Source organism: Magallana gigas, chromosome 4, assembly GCF_963853765.1.
Source record: "Magallana gigas chromosome 4, xbMagGiga1.1, whole genome shotgun sequence".
Classification (NCBI taxonomy): domain Eukaryota; kingdom Metazoa; phylum Mollusca; class Bivalvia; order Ostreida; family Ostreidae; genus Magallana; species Magallana gigas.
Genome location: NC_088856.1, coordinates 42,398,800 through 42,422,917, shown reverse-complemented (window position 1 = coordinate 42,422,917; position 24,118 = coordinate 42,398,800). Strand labels below are relative to the sequence as shown.

At 34.7% G+C, this 24,118-nt stretch overlaps 2 protein-coding genes and 1 long non-coding RNA gene across 3 annotated transcripts; 2 read left to right on the top strand and 1 right to left on the bottom strand.

Annotated features, from left to right (window-relative positions):
- Positions 1-8,726: 8,726 nt before the first annotated feature.
- LOC117686619 (tripartite motif-containing protein 3-like) lies at positions 8,727-11,591 on the top strand. Its single transcript, XM_034461950.2, has 2 exons — positions 8,727-8,862; positions 9,665-11,591. The coding sequence occupies exons 1-2, from the start codon at positions 8,860-8,862 to the stop codon at positions 11,384-11,386; spliced, it is 1,725 nt and encodes a 574-aa protein (XP_034317841.2). The 5' UTR covers positions 8,727-8,859; the 3' UTR covers positions 11,387-11,591.
- Positions 11,592-13,256: 1,665 nt separating this feature from the next.
- LOC136274819 (uncharacterized) lies at positions 13,257-15,618 on the bottom strand. The gene is made up of 2 exons (XR_010713233.1): positions 14,428-15,618; positions 13,257-14,271 (listed from the first exon to the last, which is right to left on the bottom strand). It is a non-coding gene; the product is annotated as an uncharacterized lncRNA (long non-coding RNA).
- A 4,486-nt stretch (positions 15,619-20,104) lies between these two features.
- On the top strand, positions 20,105-23,592 carry LOC105345545 (E3 ubiquitin-protein ligase TRIM71). The gene is made up of 2 exons (XM_066082494.1): positions 20,105-20,190; positions 20,998-23,592. Exons 1-2 carry the CDS (start codon positions 20,188-20,190, stop codon positions 22,729-22,731), a joined length of 1,737 nt encoding a protein of 578 aa, XP_065938566.1. The 5' UTR covers positions 20,105-20,187; the 3' UTR covers positions 22,732-23,592.
- Positions 23,593-24,118: the final 526 nt, after the last annotated feature.

Below are 24,118 nucleotides of genomic sequence, written 5' to 3'. Positions count from 1 at the left end.
CAACCATACCCCGATGCAATACGTCAATATCTTGTTATAACGGAAGGATTTTTATTTTCTAAGACATACCCCTTCTTTCACTTTAAGTTTATTTGAATATGAATTATAATTTCTGTTACTTTCTGTAAACTGCAGCAGTAAAAATAACAATAGTGTAAAGACTATTTCACAAATAATAAAAAAATATACTGAACAACTTTAGTCTACAAGGGGGTCATTATTCTACAGGGGTCACTTTTCTTCATGTGGAGTGTGTTCATTTTTATGAAAATGACACTTATTCTTCAGGCAAAGGGGTCATTTTTCTACGTAAAATAATGACCGGGGGGTCATTTTTCTGCGTAGAATAATGACCGGGGGGTCATAATTCTACGTAGAAAAATGACCCCCGGTCATTATTCTACGGGGGTCATTATTCTTCATTACACCGGCCACATTCTGGAGTCCTTAACTCTTCCCTGTCTCTCAATCATGTGACCCTGCTGACCTTTCTGTAGCAGTTGGGTCACATACACACTCTGGACAATTCTAAATATCAACAAAACTTTTTTGTTAAATGTCTTTTTTAACTCTGCGAAATTTAGAGAGTATTCTATATAAAATTATCAAACCTAAATCATAATGAAAATTTTCAAATTAATAAAATAATGAAAAATTTGATACTAATGTCATTGTTGGCCAAAAATTGAATGAATATCAACATACAACTATAAAAAATGGTTAGTTTTGTTTCGTTCGATCAGTTTATATATTTCAAAATAAACCATAATTGTGGTCATTCCCTTATCCACAAAGCTCTGTGACGACTACTGTCCACATTGGCATCAGTGTTGTTGTTACCATATGCAGAGATCACATGACAATGTACTATTGGCCACCAAGGGATTCCCAAAGTAGTTACCAGCACATGTGTCACAGTTAGGTTCTACAATAAAGCACCACATAAATGGCTTATACCGGTAGTTTATGTCACTGAAATATCGCAGCAATGTTAAGGTGTCCCGGAGCTAAAATACGGCTGTAAAACGATATTGTTTGAATCAACAAAAACTACTTTGACCGTGAGTATTTCTTAAAATCTTGATAACATATATTGACCACAATGTCAAGTATTATATTTGATGCATTTTTGTGACGTCATATGTACTTCATTGTCCTGGGACGTGCATAGCATAATATTGCAACTAATTTAATTAAATCGCATCGGCGTAGGTGATAAATGACATTAAATCATAAATATTTTTAATGAAAAAGCTTTTGTTATATCATATACTTTGACGTTTTTTCTATGGATTGAAATAGATATTTTGTTTATTCATCAAATCATCAAAAGAAGGCACATTTTCTTTAATTAAAGGCGATTTACATAAAATTGGGGTATACCCTTTGATCTCCCGATCATTCACATTGGTGCCTATATTCTCTATCAATGTTACGTAAAATATTTTAAAATTGTATTGATCTTTGGCCTGTGCCAAGCTGTTATTTATATGCCTTAGAATTTCTTCTCCGTTGTTTACATATAGCAGGGAGAGTCTCCAAACCACTTAATTGCAATTTATTGTAATAGCACGGGTCAGGTCGGAATCACACTCCAAATTATCTATACCGCTTTCTCTGCTGTTTTAATTAATTTCCCTTTTCTTTGTGAATTTAGATTTTGTTTGGTTTTACCTTTAAGCTTAATAAGATATATTTCACCTTTAAACACTGCAATAAAAATACAAGCTTCAACAAACAACAATATTTTTTACAATTGAATAGAAAATAAAGAAAATAAATAATAATATAAATAATGATCACAATAAAAACTTCCTATCAAAAATCTTTATCAAAACCACCAGAACCCCCCCCCCCCATCCTTGAACGCCGGGAACCGGTGAAAGGCCATGGGTAAAATGCCAAAAAAAATCCGTTTAATAACACCAAACACCGAACTGTTAGTTTACGGTCCGAAAGTTGTTAACAGGAGCTAATATAATGACGGCGACAAAGTGATCAAAAAAGTTTCCTAACGGATGCAACTTGTTTAAGATCTACTAAACCATGTTAGAGAAGTGAGAATTTTACAGCAAATTAATGCTTAATAAGTCCTCAAGAAACTACGAATTTCAAGGCTTTTTATAAAAGCAAACAACGACGATATAAAATATAACGTTAAATCTAGTTAAAAGACGGAAGAGTATGCCCTTCGACTGTATTTAGCATCCCCCTAAAAAGGTTACTTCCTGTATATTAACCAATTTAAAAGCATTAACAAAAACTAGATTGTTTCTATGATGATCGAACACGTGTAGAAGTATTCTATTTTTAATGTGAATTAAAACCATTCCAGCAACGCTCGTCCTGCTTAAGAACAAATGATATCATCATTTATTATAAGTATATTTAATCATAGCAGGAATTAAAAATATTTTCAGTACAACAAAATATAAAATTGAACAACATTATATTACTTTCTATATGACCAGTGGTTATCAAGTCTTAAAAAACATAAACAAAACTATGATTACACATGATTAATATAATCACACACCATTATATTACTTTCTAGATGACCAGTGGTTTTCAAGTCTTAAAAAACATAAACAAAACTATAATGACATATTTTAATTATCTACACATGATTAATATAATCACACACTCTTCTTCTTAATTTCACGGTCTGTATTCCTCAACAGTTTTTCTGGAAGAGTTTCCCCATAGTCTTCCCGTTATGATTACTGCTCCTCCTTCTTTTGGCATTGTACTTTCTGGTTTCTTAACACAACTGAAGTGCGCTCCAGCTTTTCTCTTGCTGCTAAGTCCATTTGTAGCCTTATCTTTGGAGCATCCTCCTCTCGGTACGTGCCTCTTGTCGGGTCACAGAAGCAGGTGCATCAACCTGTCCCTAGGTGGTCAGTACTTAAGGTTTGTCACATTACCACGAAGAGGGTCATCGGTAATACGATGTCGAAATTTCCCGGGGCGTGAAACTTGTCCCCTTCTAGAACTGGAAAATGAGCACCCTACTACAGGACGACTGTACAAAGATACATACCCTTATTGAAATTCTATCCAGTGCATTTTGCATTGGAGAGGGACCCTGAACACCCCCCCCCCCCCCCCCACTCTCGTGTGAAACGCTCCATCACACTTCCCAACTTCACAAGCCATTCCTCCTTCCTATCAGATGGGTCGACTATCACGGTCCAATTCCATAAGTATTTTCCCTTGTTCTAAATTTATATGCATGACAAGTATTGTTATATTTAAGGAGAAGATCTAGTAAGTTGCTAGAGCTTGTTTCTAATCCTTTTGAGAATTTAAAAAAGAATATGTTCAAAACATAAGTTTATTGTCGCTAGGTGGTAAAATTTCTCCTCCAGATGTAAAGATTCGCGCCTGTCATCGAACAAAAGCATCGCAGAAGGTACATGTAACGCCCACCATTCCTGAAGAAAGGAAAAAACGATTGATTGTGTTCACGTATCAGGTTCTAATGACGTTTTACAGTCTATTCAGTGTAAAAAAAAATATGGTGGAAGATTATCCGGAGAAAACCCGAGCGGGCGACCCCTATACCCTCTCCCGTGCATGTACAACCACTGCCGATCACGGGAATCGAACTCGAGTCGCTGCGATGAAATGCGAGTAGGCTTACCATAGCGCTACTTGGACAGTTTAGCATTGTTCATAAGGTCATTTTTTAAATCACTGTATTTGCTTATACATGTGACTTTCAACACAATGCTGTGGGAAGCCGAAACAAACCCACGTTCTTTGAATTTTCTCTAAATTATGTAAATAATCGCAATATAAGATCTTGATGTTAGTGTCATTATTTGACTTTTGTTTGACCTTCATTGGTTATTTATCTCTTAAACATGTACATGTACCTTGATATCCTGGCAGACAGTTGCAGATAATGACCTCCTGTCTTGGGCCCTCTGTACTGGAGTCAGCATGCTGGGTCAGGCTGGTGCATGGGACCACCGGGGCACACACATGGGCAACAGAATACCAGCATCAAAACCGTGCTCAGAAAAAAATCATTATATACAGAAAAAAAAAAGATTTAGATATCTTTATTTACCAGGTTAACCACCAATGGATGAAATCAAATATATAACTAAACCTTTGCTAATAAAAAAAAATATCATGGTTTTGTCTTGCTTGTATTTTATTTTCGACAGTTTGAAAAATAAGTTATTAATATTTTTCAGCTCAAGTCGTGTCCAAATCCCTCTAAATATTCAACCAACCATGAATATAGAATGATAGAATAAACTTAGAATGAACTTCATAGTCTATTGTAATCCTATATATACTTCAGAATTCTATTTTTTCTTGATCGCATTTTTACATTTTTCTTCACTCAGTTTTAAACAAATGTGTACCACTGAGAAGGATATTTCATGTATTTTGTTAGATGGTGATCTTTTTTCACAAGACTACTTTATTCAGGGCACAGGAAGCAGTTTCCTTGGAAGTGTGCAGTCTGTTTATATACAAACGGAAAACATGTGGTTTTGTGGGAAGACCTGTTTGGAGCTAGATATTTTGAGAAAATGCCATATCGCGTGTTCTTTTTATACATGTAAGCTGATGAGATAGGTAGCAAATACAGTCGGTTCAAGCATATTTTTTACAACATACACCATAGCATAGCATTGAAATTTCATAGCATAGCATTGAAATCTCATAGCATAGCATTGGAATCTCATACCATAGTATACAATCTCATAGAATCGCATTCGTCATATCATATCATAGCATGCCATAGCATAGCATACAACACTATTTTAACTCGGTTTTTAATGTTTTTATTTGAAAAAATAAATATTCACATAATAGGTTTGTGGTAAACTTTGGCTTCTTATTATTTTACTTCGAAATGTGTGGAACTCTTCTGTGTATGGAGGGGTTTTTGTTCAAATCTCATAGCATACCATAGCATAGCATACCATATCATTAAGCCGTTCATTCCAATTTCTCATAGCATATCATTGAAATCGCATACCATAGCATAGCATAAAATTGTAAAAGATATGCATGAAATGACTGTAACATGTCCTCCAAATATTTTGTCGTGAGAAATACCAACTAATTTTAAAGGTTTTGTTCTCCTCTTAAATTCTATATAGTGAAAACAATTACCGACGTGATACCTTAAAGGTAAGAAAGAAGTAAATGAAAGTCCGAACCGATAGTAATTCAGTTACAAGATCGAATACATGTATTGTACAATTATAATGCCTCACACTCAGAGTTTAACAATTTGTTTTATGTAAACGGTATAAGAATTGACAAAAGAAATGTATCGTAATGAACAAAGAATAACTTATTGTTATCTTATATGCCTGCACAATCAGATGGCATATAGGGATCATCCAATACATTTTACAAATATGCCAACGCCACCCCCCCCCCCCCCCCCCCCACGCTATGCCAACAGAATTACCCCTCCAGAGAAAAAATATTCTTGACCCCTGCTTAAGAATATATATCACACTATCCCAGTTTTCATTTTAATTAACATTTTCCTATGACATTAATTTTTGATTGATAGCACTTAAATATGTTCATGTGCAAATGGAGAATGTTAATATGGCTTTATATAATTAGTAATATTTACAATATACAGACATAATGATTAACTTGCATATAATACCGAAAATGTGCGGATCTAGTTGTGGCGATTGGGGGTCCGGACCCACAGAAAAAATAAAATGTATCAAATCTGTATCACTTATAATTACAGAATAGGCATTGGATCTTCCTCTACACCCCCCCCCCCTTTTGAAAATTTTTGTTAGATTTGTGCATGCATTAATAGCAGGACACCACATTAGTTTACTCTTTAAAAAAGCATTGTAATTAGCAATTTTAATCATTTAAACTTGCATTCTTAATCTATACACTTGGTGTACAAATATCTAATTTGCATTAGTATAACTAATTATACAGATTGCTGATAAACATGTAATTATAGTTTAGACGGATGTTGCTAAAACACGGAACGGAAAACAGAACGAAAAATATAATATCATGTTAATCATTGGGATAAGATATATACGTTAACTGAACAGAAACATAGGAATTTGTACAGGTTGTTCATATCTGACGAATTTTTACTCATATATATTGTTTTACTTTTATATATTCTTATGAATTTCTATTAACTACTGAATTACCAAACTATTTCATTGTGATGAAATGTCAATAATAAATTTAACATTATAGTTTCTTTATTTTTTTTTTTTACAACATTACTGACTAGCAGCGGAGCTCATTTTCATGTAGCTAGAGAGTTTGATGATTTCATCATGAATTTTATACAGACTAGGCATTAGATTTAGAATTGCTTAAATTATATCCTGCGTTTTAAATGTCATTTAAATCATATCGTTATAACACAAAATCGTTATTAAACAACACTCTACTAGCAAATACCAGCATTTAAATCGCAATTAACTTTCATTCACTCTTTTGCAAAACACGCCCCAGGTGCAAAGACCCAAACACCAGTGATAAAAATCCGTCCATGCATGCACTGGCATGTAGCATCGAATTTTGGAAGGGGGGGGGGTGGAGAGTGGTCAAACTTATCCAAAATCTTACCAATTTTTAAAGCCCCTTTCACAATTGGCACAGGGCCGCTTTACACCACTTTGCGATCGAAAGTTTTGAGCTTCGCACGAGCTCTCGCATACGTTGCACGAGCCATCGCTTACGTTGCACGAGCTCTCGCATTCGTTGCATACGTTTTACTGGTCGCATCAAGTCTCCTTTGAATAGTGGACATGCACACTATTCAGACGCGACCGAACGCGATCCAAATTATCGCAGTGCAACGCACGAACATTAGTACGAACGTTTTACAACGTTTTGTGTACTCACAAGAGTGATACACGATATATAAAGATCGAAAAATAAATCGCTGGTGTTTATGCGTCTGTTTTGCGACCGTGAGACTGTTGCTCAACGTGTCTCATGTTATCTTGCAACGTAGTTTTACTAACATTGCAAGACTAATCAGCCTCAATTTGCCTTGCTTTGCTACTAGTATATATACCCTGTATAAGTATATCCGTTTCAGAACAAAACTTACAACATACATTTATTGCATGATGGTGAGGAAAATACATGTATGAAGATTTATTCCCTCAAGAAAAATCATATTTCCCGAGGGCTTCGCCCGAGAGAAATTTGTTTTTTCTTGGGAATAAATCTTCATATTCCCTGAACATTAATGCGTATCGGCGCTGTATATACCCCCCTCTCACTCGCATGATCATTCGAACAATGGAAGGCATAATCGCACGTCCAATCATATTGGCGCACGTTCAATCGTCCGATCACCTAGTCTCTCGCGCGTTCATATCGTATTGTCTTTCAACAGTTTTGCTTTCATTGTACAACAGTCGCATACAGATGCAAGATACAGACGCAAGATATATCGCAAGATTCAATGCGTTCACATCGCACGACGCTCGCTTAGATCGTGCAAAATTCGTACGAATACTTTTTTTTAGAACCAAGTATAGGACTACCTTAATTTCAATATTTCCTATGATTTTTTTTGTCAGCATTTAAATCAGGGGGGGGGGGGTACTTCAAAATTAATTTTTCTATATGAATAATACCCTGTCCCCCTTTACACCCCGATGCTACGCGTGCCTTCTGCAAATGAACTTTGTTCTAGGTAAAGGTTGCAACGATAATATTTCTAGTTATTTAAACCTTATCTTTACGTATATTACAACCAGAAAGTAAACTAGACACGATCTCGTTACGAGTAACGAGTAGGTCTTCCGTTCAATTTTTAAACGATACGATTAAAATATCAATGAAATTTCAGAATTTTCTCTCAACCCCTCCTTTTTAGATAATGCTAACATTTTTTGTTCTTACACCCATCTAAAATTGTTGATCATTTTTGAGATACAACTGATTGAATATTTTAGGGGCCAGCCCTCTAGATCCTTAACGGGGACAGACATTTGTGTTTTGATTAATGAAATCGATTAGAATCATCAATACAGATATTTTGTCTTCTATAATGCTTAACAAAATATGTCTCCTTTTCTAGATATATTGCGTCAAAGTTTAGGTACTTTGGCCCCTCAAAATCCCTAATTACGTAATAAATGGGCGTGGCAATGATTTTACCTGATAGATATTGTTACGATCAACAACTTTGCTTCTATAATGCAGTACAAAATCTTTATCGTATTTAAGTTATTTGTAATAGAGTTTAAGAATGTCTTGGCCCCTAATTTAAGGGGCCAGCCCCTATTTCTTGGTTTTGTTGGAAAGAACTTTAATTTCTCTACCACTTTTATTATATATGTCTTAAGAAAATATCAACTGATAAAAAGATACAGATAAAAAGGTATGAAAATTTTGATTCAAAATCCGTATCCATTTTTCGAGCCCAGGCGAGCTCCTAACCGTTGCGCCACTGGCGTAAAAAAACTGCATTGTGCACAACTTCAATCTATGGTCTACCTATCCTGAAAATTTCATATTCATATCTCTGATAGTCTTTGAGTTTATGTCTGCACAAAATTGGTCGTAAAAATTTGCAAAATCGGCCGTAAATCGGAACCGGAAGTGACAATTTCAAAATTTCAAAAAACGTTTAGAATTATGACCACTGGCAATCATCTGTGAAAAAATGGTCGAAATCGGCCGAATAGTTTTCGAGAAATCGCGTGCACAAAATTCGTGGAAAAAAATAATAAGAAGAAGAAACAGTACGAAAACTATAAGGTCTTCCGTTGGAAACGGAAGACCTTAATTACACAGTTAGGTCTCGTAATCTCTCAGGTGTCCTCCACACCACTGGGTGGACTGATTTAAAAGGTCACACTGATGGTAAGTTAGAATACTTGTATCTATATGTGGTGATGGCAAATAAGTGACATACTTCCTAAGGTAATAATGAGTTTGTGATTTTTTGTTCAAGATTCCAGATTATAAAGTCGATCAATAATGAACGATTTCATATGCAAGTTCTTGTTACCAAACCGAAAGTTGTGGCCATTTTGTTTGTACCTTAATTGGCATATGTATACATTCACCAATATGTTTGTTTACAGATAGATTGTATTCTAATGAAATTTTACACTTTAAACCAAAATTACCTGGGTCACAACGAAATACGATAATGGCTGTTTTATTTTGAATTGTAAATGGAAGCTACAATGCGCGGATCAAGGGGTGTGGCGTTAGAATAGAACCCCCCCCCCCTCTCTGAAAAGTTCAAGATTACATGAAACTAATCAAATTTATTAATACTACCTCATCATCAAACACACAATTACATGTATCTCTCTGACCCACAGGAAGAAAATCTGGATCTGCGCATGATCATGTACAATGTACCTTATTAAATGTAAATTATTAAAATGATGTTAAACACGGTTACACCAGAGAAAAATAGCTAAAAAGGATTGTAGTAATAATAAAGAATGAACAAATTAAAATTGTGACCAATTTAGATGTAAAAATGACTCTGTATGTTCTATGTCATAGAAAGATTGCAATTATGTTTGCATTTTTTGTGCTTGTGTATATTGGTGGTGGGTTGGGGGAGAGGTAGGCAAGACTTCTTCATAATTTTTGATAGCAAAATAAATATCACAGCTTTCTTTAACTATTACTTTTCTCATTTCAGATGGCATTATCTGAATCCCAAATACCACCTGACGCCCAGCATTATTTAGTGTGTGGCACTGAAGACTGTGAGAGGAACTGTCAGTTTTACTGCAATGACTGTCACCAACCAATGTGTGAACAATGCAGAGATGGACATCAGAAGAATAAGAAAACCAAGAACCATGAAGTAGTCCCTTACAAGTTACGTAAACGTCAACTTCCTGTAGTGAAATGCAAGATCCACCCCACAAAAGAAATAGATCTTCTCTGTGGGGAATGCCAGATTCCCGTTTGTTCTAAATGCACAGGCACCAAAGAACACCGCGGCCATTGGTTTACCAACCTAGAAATAGTCTTTGCCGAAAAGGTTTTGATTTATAACAAAGAAATTGCCAACATTCGAAGCTATTTTGAGCCTACTTCTCAAGATCTGAAAAAAGAAATTGCAGGAGATGTCACAGAAATAAAGAAGATCATGGAGGGTATAAGAACATCCATGAAAGCTGAAGCTGAGTCTGTGAAAAAACTGGTAGACGCAGTCACATCAGATAAAATAAAAGAAGTCGACAAAATAGAACAGTCATTATTACAAACATTAAATGGCCAAAACCAAAAAATCGATGATTACATCAACTCTCTCAATGATTTATTCAAAACATTTTATGGTTACCTATCTCCTTCAAACATAGAACAATTAACATTTGCCCTCAAATCAGAAAACTTGATCATTCGACCCATACCAGAGACATCCAAACCAGTTCCACCCGTATTTACTGCTGGTCAATACAGCAAGGAAGATGTCGCCAAACTACTGGGTAGAATAACTGTTCCTAACACTAAACCAGAGAATAGAAAAATAAAGCCTATGAAGACTGCCTCTACACAGTTGAAACCTACAGGGAAACAGAGGAAACAAGGCAGAGAGAAATCTGACGTGAAACAAACACTGTCTCTGTCTTCTTCTGTCACCAAGGTCAGGCAGTACACAATACCAGGTGTTGATTGTGTATTTCATATATCTTTGGGTAAATCAGGCAGAATCTGGGTCGGTGGTGATTTTGGTAACCTTGTCCAAACAGATCTACGGGGGAAACAGCTACAGAAGATACAAACCAGTGGTGGAGATCAAGGCTACCACACAGTCACACAGGACGGGGATCTGATCTATTCAGACAAACACAACAAAGTTATCAATAGGATAACACCAGATACTACAATCACTGAATTCATTAAAACAGAAGACTGGGAACCACTCAGTATACACTCCTCCCACATCAACGGGGACCTACTGGTGGGGATGTTTACAGAAGATGAGGGTAAAGTCACCAGGTACAACAAGACAGGGACAGAAATACAGAACATACAGAGAGACAACAAAGGACAGAGACTGTATAGTTACCCACACTACATCACAGAAAACATCAATGGTGATGTCTGTGTATCAGACAATAACAAACATGCTGTAGTGGTGGTGGATAAATCAGGACAACACAGGTTCCTCTACACAGGTCAGAGGTCAGGGTTTAATCCCTTTGGAATATGTACTGATGTACTCGGTCACATCCTGGTGTGTGATAGTTTAACAGTCCATCTTCTGGATCAGGACGGTCAGTTCTTGTCTCTACTACTCACATCACAACAAGGGGTAGAGCTTCCCCTTAGTGTATGTGTGGATGATGAGAACAATCTCTGGGTGGGACAACTCACCAACACAGTGAAAGTGTACAAGTATCTACAGTGATCATTATATATCCATACATCATTTAGGTACTCTGTGTTTATGTTACTATAACATCATGTTCGTGTACAATAACTGATATTTACATGTACAGTACTTATTATATTACATACAATAACTCATGTATAACCCTGTTTGTTATTCTCTAATATCGATTCATGGATTAGTGTTTATTGTTCGAGAATTGATGAATAAATATATAAACTGATATATGTTTAAAGAATATTTATTTTTAGCATTTAGAATCCGCTTTATTCAATCTTAACAAAAGCTAATAATCGTTTTTAAACGTATTCCATTATTAACCAATGCACGCAACATGAGATGAAAATAAAAAAAAAACACTTGTAGATAAATGTGAATTTATTTTGAGGTAAAATTCTCATTTGAACAAATCTGTCTTTAAACGATGAGATAAGTAAACTAAATACATGACATTGTATCATATTTCTATAGAAAAGGGGGGGGGGGTGTTTACACAAATTCTGTAAGTACTGGGGTTTTACTACTGTGGGGGTATATTTACCATATCTGTTGATTTCAACTAAGCTCTAGTAGTATACATGATGAACATCATGCATCTTTTGCAGAACAAGAATTTACAATTAGTTTTTGAAATAAAACAAATGTATAACACAATCTGGATATCTTTGATATACAAGTTTTATTCTTACTTGTAATATTGTTTAAAAAATGCAATCTTTTCAGAAAACAAAATCATTTCCACCTTTCTAAAAATTCATGTTAACAACCTTATTCTAATTAAATCGGAGTATAGATATAATCAGTTACCTAATGATCGTCATTTCAATAGTTGTAATCTGTTAACATGGAACATCAATATCCAGAAAATCATTGATGGAAAGATGGTAGATAAACACAAAAAATAGCTAGGGTGGTGGTATATTCTATCTCTGCTTGAAATTGGTGAAAGGAGGAGTTTTATGTAAAGAGAGGCAGCTTGAATCTCCGGGGGACTCTTTCCATCAGAGTTCTAATTGCTGGTGCACTAATCTCTGACGTTTGTGAAGTCAAAGAGAAATGATATTTTACCTATGTTTTTGTACTGATTATTACCCCAATACTATAAAAATCAAAAATAATTTGCATTCAACCTTGAGAGTAACTTTTTTAACAACCTTGTACAATGGGCCCAAGAGATAATTTCCTATATACATAGTTGCTTGGTGAAAAGAAATATCAGGATTTGCAAGTTTTGTATTTTCTACAATTATAGCACCATATGAAACATACATGAACATCTACAACTTCTAATATCCTTTTCGTATACATTTGGGAAAATATGTAAGTAACCATATAGAAGTTAATATTGTGACATGCAATACTTGATTAATCTGTAAATGCTTCAGTGTGAAAAGAAATGATTTATATCCAATTCATTTTGGTTGATGGTTAATAAAATAAAGCAAAGGATGTGAATCAATAGAAATCATTATACAGCATTATGATGCAATATATAGGTATATCAGATCAATTGACCCTGGTCAATGTATCCATGGAAACCAAACCTTAATGTATTATGCCCAATTTTAACTTGCCACTTACTCCTTTATCAAACCATATCTTATCACCAGTTAAAGTTTAAAAAAGCCAATTTTCTTGGTTTTTGCATAAAGTCTGCCCATGTTTCTGAAAAAGGGGTCGAAGGTAAATATCTTATAGCTCCCAGACCAACCTTTAGTTCTAATATCCAGATTTTTTTTTCAACGGGGGGGGGGGGGGGGGGGGTGAATTTAGAACAGAGATAAAATTACACTAAAATAGAAATTATGTCCACATAATTCGTGACATTCAATTTGGTTAAAGATGAATGAAAATGAAATAGAAAAGACCAAACAACTTGACTCCAATGTATAATTTGACAAATTTGATCTTCAGCAGTGCAACATCACAGAGGTTATTATAAATGAGCATTATATGTGAGGAAACAAGAGACTTATTATACAACATGGCAGAAACACACTGAATGTCACCAAAAAATAATGTGTATGACTTCACATATAATGATTATTTTACAAAAGGAACACACGCATGCATATAACATAAGAAAGGGGCTCTTGCTGCAAGGTGAAAAACTACAGCCCAATCACCTACTATTCAAAAGTACATTCATAAAAAATCATGTACATAAAGTGGATCCAACTTTCATAAAGAACTGTGAAATACACGTATATAAAGCTAATAATATACTGTTAACAAATAAAAAAATCTTGCATATTCACATTCACTGGTTCACCATCATTCATGCTTGGTTTTGGTCATGTGATCAATTTGAACCTAATAGAGGGCAAAGGTCATCAAAGTGAAAGTAGCCATTGTCATATACTTGACAACATCAGCTGTATGAAAAGGGCCAATACATAATGTATAATAAATGTACATTTACACATGATATTGAGAGGAAAAGGAGAGAAGATATCCATCATAAACAATGAACAATGTAAACTACTGTACATAGTAATTCCTTCAATTCCTACCATAGTTTCTCTCCAAGATCATTTGGAGCATACAATAGAATACATAGATGGTATCACAGGCTACGACTACAACAGATAATGCTGACCACACATGTATAATACTTTCTCCAGTAGAAATCACCTTGAAATACCATGTGAATTGTCTGACCACTGTCTAACTACTGGCACACCGAGTGGTCCCATACAATGCTAGCTGTCCTTATACACTCCATGCTAAGTCATCAAATCACTGAGTAACAGGATTTTGTTCTTATGTTTTACAGTTGTAATAATTTGTAGCTTTGTCGTTGATGGCTTGTAAATACTCTGCCATTCGTCGATTGAGTTCATCAATGTCAGTGGAAAGCTTATTCAATCTCTTCTCATTTGCATTGAAGTTTTCCTGCATATCTGTAACACAATAAAGAAAATTTGATAAGTATACACAAGTTTTTTTTAAATTTAAAATTTGTCCTCTCAATGCAAAGTTAAATTGCAAAAAATCATCGTTATATTCAGTGATTATTAATGGAACTATTTGCTTAATTGTGACTACAATACGCTTACCTTTCAACTTTTTCGGCTTAGCTGTGGTATCGGTGGCCAATTTATCAGCTCTCCTCTTGAGAGTCTCAGCACGAGATTGAGCCTGAGTTGTGAGATTGTATCTCGAATTGAGATCCTGAGCTGTGGTGGTATATTTATTTTAAAGTTGGTTTGCCGCCTTAAAAAAAAAGAATCAAAGGCCGGAACGGCCACAAAGGCGTCGAGCTGACATTTTCTTTTATATAGAATTATATCAATAATTTGAATTTCTGTACTAATATATATAGTCGTTTATCAAATAATATTAGAATAAAAAAGGAAAAAAATTACGTTTTGTGCTATATCAAAAACAATAATCAGTATATTTCGTTATAAAATAGGTAGTGATTAGTTTATAATACAATAACTTATCATGGTTACAAAAATCGAAGAACTTTCAAAGTTAAAAAAAAAAATATTATTTTCTTTCTGCTTTAAAACGTCTTTGCACATTTCACAGGCTCATAATTTGAATACATTAACAGTGTGTCCCTAATTATAATAATAAAACATACATTTATTTATTTCAATTCCCGTTTGAAACAAGATTACCTATGCTATGGTTGTTTACAAACAAATCCACAACACGTGCTATCTAAAATGCTCGACCAAACCAACTGCATTATCGTGTTTATTAATTGCAACAAAATCTCTAGATAAGTTTATCTCTTACAATTATTTTGGAGACCATGCCCGATAACAAATACATTTACATATCAAATTTTATTTCTATCGGGCACAGTCTCCAATCAAAATGTAAACGATAAACTTAAATAATATTTTAGTGAATGTTTACATTGCACCTTATTGTATTCATCCGCCATTTCTTGATTAAGCAAATTTATACTAATGCAATGAGTTGTCAATAACCAGGGAGGCAAAGTTGGTTTTTTTTGTACACGATTTAGTTGAATAAAAGGAATACAAATTTTGTAATACGTTTAATACTTCAAAGAACTTATTTTTTATGCGCATTAAAAAGGCGGTGCAGTGCATGAATTTTTGGACGATTGCCAATCCAGACGATCGCTAGAAGGCTGCCGAGCATTAGCTCGACGCCTTAGAAATGGTGTGTTTCTAAACCATTTACATTTAAAATTACAAAAAATGTCTGCATCAAGAGGGTAGTTCCTAATTCAATCTATGATTGTTTGAATCTCTAAAAAAATTATCGGTAATTAATTTACATTATAGAAATCCTGTGAATTATTTCATTGTCTGAAATTTTAGCTTTAAGTTAAGATTTACAATTTATATGTGTTTTCCTCAATTACTTCAAATGTTTAACATGCAATTCGGAATCATTTACAGTAAACCACGCTCAAGCGAACACGCATATAATGAATTGACACTTACAGCGAAGTGATTTTCATTCCCGGTGTTCATATGTTATGAACTTGACAGTTATAACGAATTACATTTATAACGAAGCAAAATCGCTTCAAAAAATCTAATTCAACAAAATTTTATATACCGTTCTAGGTTCTTATTTATTTGTGGAAAAAAACATGGTGTGGAAAATCCCTGATATACATCAATAAGATACTGTATGTGTATAAATGATGTAAGACATTGTAATTACAACATCTTAGTTAAAGAAAGTAAAAAAAAACTTACGATTAACAATATGGTCATTTCTAGGGAAGGAAAATTAAAAGTACAAAGGTTTGAAAACACATCCATCAAACTATAGCTACATACTTAAAATTTTCAAAATTATCTTTGAAATCATATCATTTGAAAATTAATTTGTGTTAAATGTAATATTAAAAAAGCCATCCAAGAGTAAATCTAAAGGAGATCAGGGGGTTTAGAACCTCCTAAAAATTCTAAATTGCTACCTGTAAATTCATACAGTAATCCAAATTACCAAAATAGTCATCAGACTCCAGACTCAAATCCACTTTTACCAGTTTTTTGCTGCAAGATTAACAGAAATTAGATCCTGCGATTAATTTTTTTTTTCAACCTTTATATGATGCAAGTATTTTGATACATGTACAAGTCTTGTTTCTAAAATAAAATGTTTCATTGAAACACAAGAATGTATTAATTCTTCTGTTACAGTATAAATACATGTAACTGTTCAGCCTCGGTAGCTAGTCACTTGCCTTTCTATGTCAAAATTAATCAACCGGTTTTTAACAAAATAATATTATGTGACCCAAAATGACTGTAGATTTGAATAAATTTCAAAAAAAAAAAAGAATTCCATTCTTTAACCAGCTATTTTTGTAAAGTGACCGTAGTTTCAAGTACAATTACCTAACAAAAATCTTGAAGTCTAATACTGTGTGATAGAAGAGGAGGATGGACCACAACTAGGCTCGAACCCAGGACCTTTCAGATTAAAAACCAACACTCTGCCAAATAAGCTAAATGGTTAACCCACTAGCTATATAGTGCTAGTAGGAGGAAGTACTGAGCCTTATATTACACACTATTACTACTGTCAAATTCATGTGCCCCGTGAATGAAATAAAAATTTGTAGCACGTCAAATTCTGCTCAATTCAATCTGATTGGCAATCTGTAAAAATACATCTGTATATTTTGATACCTTTATTAGGTCTAGCGCAATCTCCTGATTTAGCTATATAGCTTGAAAAAGCTATTCATGATCAGAATAGCTTAATAAAGCTATTTATCAACAGTTTTTTCACAAGAATGTTAATTATCAAAAATATACACAAATATATTTCCATTGTTTGGGTAACTGCATTTCCACCACCTTCTGTGCACTAGCTGAGGCATGGATAAGTTTGATTTATTTACCATTTGGGTCTCACTAAAAAGCGACCGAGATCGCCCGGGATAATAAAATAGCGCCCGAGGAGCAAAAATAGGCGCCCGGGAGATTATTTATGTTAGTTTAATACAAATCTGTTATGAAATTAGGATTATTTCACATTTGCTCAATTAAATAACCAAGTGAGCAGAAGAAGAACGATAATTCCAGTATAAAAATATACACGGCTAGCAGAAATACCCCAATGTCTTATGGAAATTTTACATTCATAAAAAACGTTACAAACTATTTTTATCTAGGGATGAGGTAGATAGAATGTTCTATCGTTAAAATGACAGATGTCCTACGGAGCCTGGTCACAGTAAGATTATTCTTTCTAGGGATGAGGTTGTTTGCTAGTATCTGTTAACATTTTTTAAAACAAGATTTTAATTTAGATACCGTTGCCCAGCTCTTGCCACGTGGAGGCCGCCTCGTTAAGAGCCATAATTTGAATAAAATTCAAATCCCCAATGGGGATAGATTTGACAATTTTATAACTATATAACAAGGAATTAACAGGTAATGTTTGAAATATCGTGACATTCTACTTATGAGTATATGAGACAGTGGAGAGGGGACGTTATATGACAGCTTTGTGTATTTCTTTATCCTGTACCCTGCTATTCCGCACCACAGGTAACTAACGGACTCAGATGTGAAACCGCTACCTGTCAGGTGAATAATTAGATTATGACACGCTATTTTACAATTTAGAGTTGTCTTTCTTGTTTGCTGCATTATTAAAGTTCCCCGAATTTTTATTCTAGTGTATGCATACATATTAACAATAAAAAAGAGAGTTTTTACGACCAATCTTAAAAGAATCTAGGATCCCGGGCGCCCATAATTGCTTCTCGGGCGCTCCCGGGTGCTTTTTTATAACCCTGGGCGCTCCTGGGTGCTTTTTAATAAGACCGCCATTCGATTAACTTCTTTACCATAACTGACCTTCTTTGTACTTCATTCTGAATTTCAAAAGTAACTGTGTGGTCATGAATCAATTAAATTGTAATCTTTACATGCATTGTTTACAGAACAGTTTAAAGTTGAAAACTATCACTGCACTAAAGTGTTCTTTTGTATACATGCTGAAAAGAATACACAATTATGAAAACTGTATGATAAAATAGCTGAACATGCTAACATAAATGCATCTTCGCTTGACAGGGGTTTACGATCCACTCTTCTCCTCTACAACCCTTTGATATAAATGGGACTAATAATTTCAAGTTCTCACTACGGCAGACAATGATTACAAACCGTACAATGGCGATGGATTCGACTTGAAGATCAACAGTCAAATTGTCCTTGTCTTTTCCGTGTAGACATTTTTATTTGTATTCCAGACATCAAAACAAACACGAACAAGTTGATGTTTTCGCGCCACCTAATTTAATTTAATGAAAGTCCGAACCCGAAATAAGTCACTTTTCTCATGCAACGTGTAATGTATTGTACAATAATGTTTCACTCTCAATAAATATTTATTGACTTATTAATGATACTTTTAAATGTTACTTCGATAAGATTGAATGAAACTCTCTCTCTCTCTCTCTCTCTCTCTCTCTCTCTCATAATTAACATGTTTTAGCTATGAACAGTTTGTGGAGTATGAATTCTAAAACTGATTCATGAATTCCAGGTTTGTCTAGGATAAACAGAACTACAGCTAATTCAATAAAAGTTGCAAATGACCGAGAAATTAATTAATGTGTCAATATACATTTTGTCGAAAACGTATCAATAAAGAATTCTTGAGCTAAAGTTATATCAATCCTATTCAATGGCTGTTACTGATTAAACTTATCATACCAAAGCAAGACAAAACAAGTTTAAACATTTGAAATGCTTGGTAAAAATCATAAGATGAATTGACTATCTCGGTTCAAAAAACGACCCTTTTTTCGCTATGTAAAAAATAATTCAACGAGGTTAGAACTTAAAAACCTCCTGAAAAAAATGTTCTGGTTCTGGGGCTCAAAAATGGTTCACACTATCACATTTACATTTCAATAAAAATATATACATGTAGAGATTGTATAAGGTTATATAATTATACATTTTTACAATATAGCGATCCCTTTTATTATGGATAATCACTTGCTTATACACAACATGCACGGATCTAGTGAGGAAGGTCGTGGACTCCCTACCCCACTGAAAAATTAAAATCTTTCAAATCTACACATCTATAATAGCAGACAAAGACATCGGACATTCCACCAACCCCCCCCCCCCCCCCCCCCCCCCCCGCGGAAATTGTTGTTGAATTTGTGCATGCATGACATGCACACTTTGATTCATTCTATATAAAGCAGTGTATATGTTGATTTAGATTGTTTAAACTTGCATAATATTTACACTTGGTCAACAAATATCAACACTGCTTTATAAAGTATTTATACAGATTTCTGATACTCATATTGATAGTATAGTGCTAAAACGCGGAACGAAAAGCAGAACGGAAAATATCAGATCACGTTAATCATTGAGATAGGATATAAACGTTAACTGGACAGAAACAAAGTAATCTGTACGTCAAGTTGTTCATACCTGACGAATTTTCATCATCTAAAAACGTGCGTGTGTGTGTGTGTGTGTGGGGGGGGGGGTCCTTTAAAACTGTACGTTTTCTATTTATGTAAAGAATGTTTTATGGGGAAAAAGTAGATAGGGTAACCCCCCTCACCCCGATGCTTCGTGCCTGATGCAAATTAATAAACTTTGTTTATTCAAGGTAGAGGTCAGAAGAATTAAACTTTAGACGTGTTCAATAGAGCAGGTGCTCGCAAGCGCGCTCGCCTAAATTCCCCCTAGTTTTGGCAATCGATTGCGAGGACTCGGTCTGCTGAACTACCTATATTTACAACCAGGAAGTAAAATGCACAAGTCTCGTATTATCTCAGGTGTCTTCCAAGCGATAATGGCTGAACTAATTTTAAGGTCACGTTGATGGTGAGTTAAAATAATTGTATCTATATCTAATGATGGCAAAAAGGTGACATATTCCCTAACATAATAGTGAGATAGTGATTTTCTTCAAGATTACCAGATTATTAACATTAAGTCAATCAACAATGGACGATTTTATATGCAAGTTATCATTATATAAAACGAAAGTTGTGGCCATTTTTCAACAAACATGTAGTATACACCCCCATCATACGGATTTTCCCAACGCGGAGCAGTAGTAATTAAGTTGTCACGGAAAAGGGAGGGTCTTTAATTTTCCTTTAAACTTGCCAATAAATTTTGTTTAATTCAAATTTCTTTTAGGTCTATATCAAAAAGAAATGATGGAAGTTTTTATATATGTATATTGAATAGTCCATATTTGACTTGTCATTAACGGGAGGCTACCATGCACAGATGTACACGTAGGTGTGGGAGGGGGCAGTTTGGGATCGGAACACCCCCCCCCCCCCTTGAAAATATTAAATTTATTTTAAATACATGTACTTCCCCATCACCAAACAAACAATTATCTCTGACCCTCCAAAAATGGCTGGATCTGCGCATGTACTTTGTCAAATTTAGTTTATTTAATTTTCGTTAAACACTAGAGATAAATAGCCTGAATATGGTGCATGGAATGATAAGAAATGCCTATGCATGTTATATGATTGCACTTATGTTTGTATATATATTGTTTTGTGTGTGTGTGGGGGGGGGGGGTTAATTTAATGACTTCTCCATAATTTTTAATTTTGATAGCAAAATCAAATGCCACCTTTTCCTCAACTAATACTTCTCTCATTTCAGATGGCATTATCTGAGTCCCAAATACCACCTGACGCCAAGCATTATTTAGTGTGTGGCACTGAAGACTGTAAGAAGAACTGTCAGTTTTACTGCAATGACTGTCACCAACCATTGTGTGAACAATGCAGAGATGAACATCAGAAGAATAAGAAAACCAAGAATCATGAAGTTGTCCCTTATAAGTTACGCAAACGTCAACTTCCTGTAGTGAAATGCAAGATCCACCCCACAAAAGAAATAGATCTTCTCTGTGGGGAATGCCAAATTCCCATTTGTTCTAAATGCACAGGCACCAAAGAACACCGCAGCCATTGGTTTACCAACCTAGAAATGGTCTTTGCCGAAAAGGTTTCGATTTATAACAAAGAAATTGCCAACATTCGAAGCTATTTTGAGCCTACTTCTCATGATCTGAAAAGAGAAATTGCTGGAGATGTCACAGAAGTCAAGAAGACCATGGAGGGTATAAGAACATCCATGAAAGCTGAAGCTGAGTCTGTGAAAAAGCTGGTAGACACAGTCACATCAGATAAAATAGAACAAGTCGACAAAGTAGAACAGTCATTATTACAAACATTATACGACCAAAATCAAGAAATAGATGATTACATCAACACTCTCAATGATTTAGTCCAAACTTTTTATGGTTACCTATCTCCTTCAAACATAGAACAATTAACATTTGCTCTCAAATCAGAAAACTTGATCATTAGACCCATACCAGAGACATCCAAACCAGTCCCACCCATATTTACTGCTGGTCAATACAGCAAGGAAGATGTTGCCAAACTACTGGGTAGAATAACTGTTCCTAACACTAAACCAGAGAACAGCAAAATAAAACCCATGGAGACTGCCTCTCCACAGTTGAAACCTACAGGGAAACAGAGGAAACAAGACAGAGAGAAATCTAACATGAAACAAACACTGTCTCTGTCTTCCTCTGTCACCAAGGTCAGGGAGTACACAGTACCAGGTGTTACAGATGTATATCATATATCACTGGGTAAATCAGGCAGATTCTGGGTCAGTGATATAATTGGTAACCTTGTCCAAACAGATCTACAGGGGAATCAGCTACAGGAGATACAAACCAGTGGTGGATCTGAAGGCTACCACACAATTACAAAGGACGGGGATCTGATCTATACAAGCAAACGCAACAAAGTCATCAATAGGATAACACCGGATAATACAATCACTGAATTCATAAAAACAGGAGACTGGAGACCACTCAGTATACACTCCTCCCACATCAAAGGGGACATACTGGTGGGGATGGATACAGATAGAGAGGCTAAAGTCACCAGGTACAACAAGACAGGGACAGAAATACAGAACATACAGAGAGACAAGAAAAGACAAAAACTATATAGTGGTCTACCACGCTACATCACAGAAAACATCAATGGTGATGTCTGTGTATCAGACTGGAGAAAAAATGCTGTAGTGGTGGTGGATAAATCAGGACAACACAGGTTCTCCTACACAGGTCAGGGGTCACGGTTTAATCCAAATGGAATATGTACTGATGTACTCGGTCACATTCTGGTGTGTGATGGTATCAGTTTCACAGTTCATCTTCTGGATCAGGACGGTCAGTTCTTGTCTCTACTACTCACAAAACAACAAGAGGTAAAGTATCCCTGTAGTGTGTGTGTGGATGATGAGAACAATCTCTGGGTGGGACAACGTTATACCAACACAGTGAGAGTGTACAAGTATCTACAGTGAACATTACATATCTATACATCCTTTAGGTACTGTGTGTTTATGTTACTATAACATCATGTTAGTGCACAATAAATGATATTTGCAGGTACAGTACTTATTATAATACATAAAATGACTCATGTATAACCCTGTGTGCTGTTCTGTAATATCAATTCATGGATTATTGTTCATTGCTGGAGAATTGACGAATAAATATGTAAACTGATACATGTATAAAGAACATTTATTTTTAGCAATTAGAAACTGCTTACTTCAACCTTAACAAAAGCTAATAATTGTTTTTAAACTTATTCCACTATTAACCAATGCATGCAACATGAGATGACAATAAAAAGTAAACACTTATAGAAAAATGTGAATTTATTTTGAGGTAAAATTCTCATTTGAACAAATCTGTCTTTGAACGATGAGATAAGTAAATTAAATACATGACATTGTATCATATTTCTATAGAAAAAGAGGAGGGGGTGTTTAGACAAATTCTGTAAGTACTGGGGTTTTACTACTGTGGGGTATAATTACCATGTCTTTTGATTTCAACTAAGCTTCAGTAGTATACAAAATGGACATCATCATTTGCAGAACAAAAATGTACAATCATTTGTTTTGTAAATAAAACAAAATGTGTTATACAATCTGGATATCTTTGATATACAAATTTTATTCATACTTGTAATATTGTTTAAATTCATTCTTTTCACAATACAAAATCATTTCTGCCTTTCTAAAAATTCATGTTAACAACGTTATTCTAAATAAATATGATCAGTTACCTAATGATCGTCATTTCAATAGTTGTAATCTGTTAACATGGAACAACAATATCCAGAGAAGCATTGATGGAAAGATGGAAAGATGGACTTATAGACACAAAAATAGCTAGGGTGGGGGCATATGCTAACTCTGCTTGAAATTGGTGAAAGAATGAGTTTTATGTAAAGAGAGGCAGCTTGAATCTCCGGGAGACTCTTTCCATCAGAATTCTAATTGCTGGTGCACTAATACTTATATGAAATCTCAGAAGTTTGTGAAGTCAAAGAGAAATGATATTTTACCTATATTTGTACTGATTATTACCCCAATAGTATAAAAATCAAAAATAATTTGCATTCAACCTCGAGAGTAACTTTTTTAACAACCTTGTACAATGGGCCCAGTAAATAATTTCCTATATACATGGTTGCTTGGTAAAAAGAAGTATCAGGATTTGCAAGTTTTGTATTTTCTACAATTATAGCACCATATGAAACATACATGAACATCTACAACTTCTAATATCCTTTTGTATACATTGAAAAAATATGTTAGAAAGCATATAGAAGCTAATATTGTGACAAGCAATATTTGATAAAATTGTGTATGCTACAGTGTGAAAAGAAATACATGA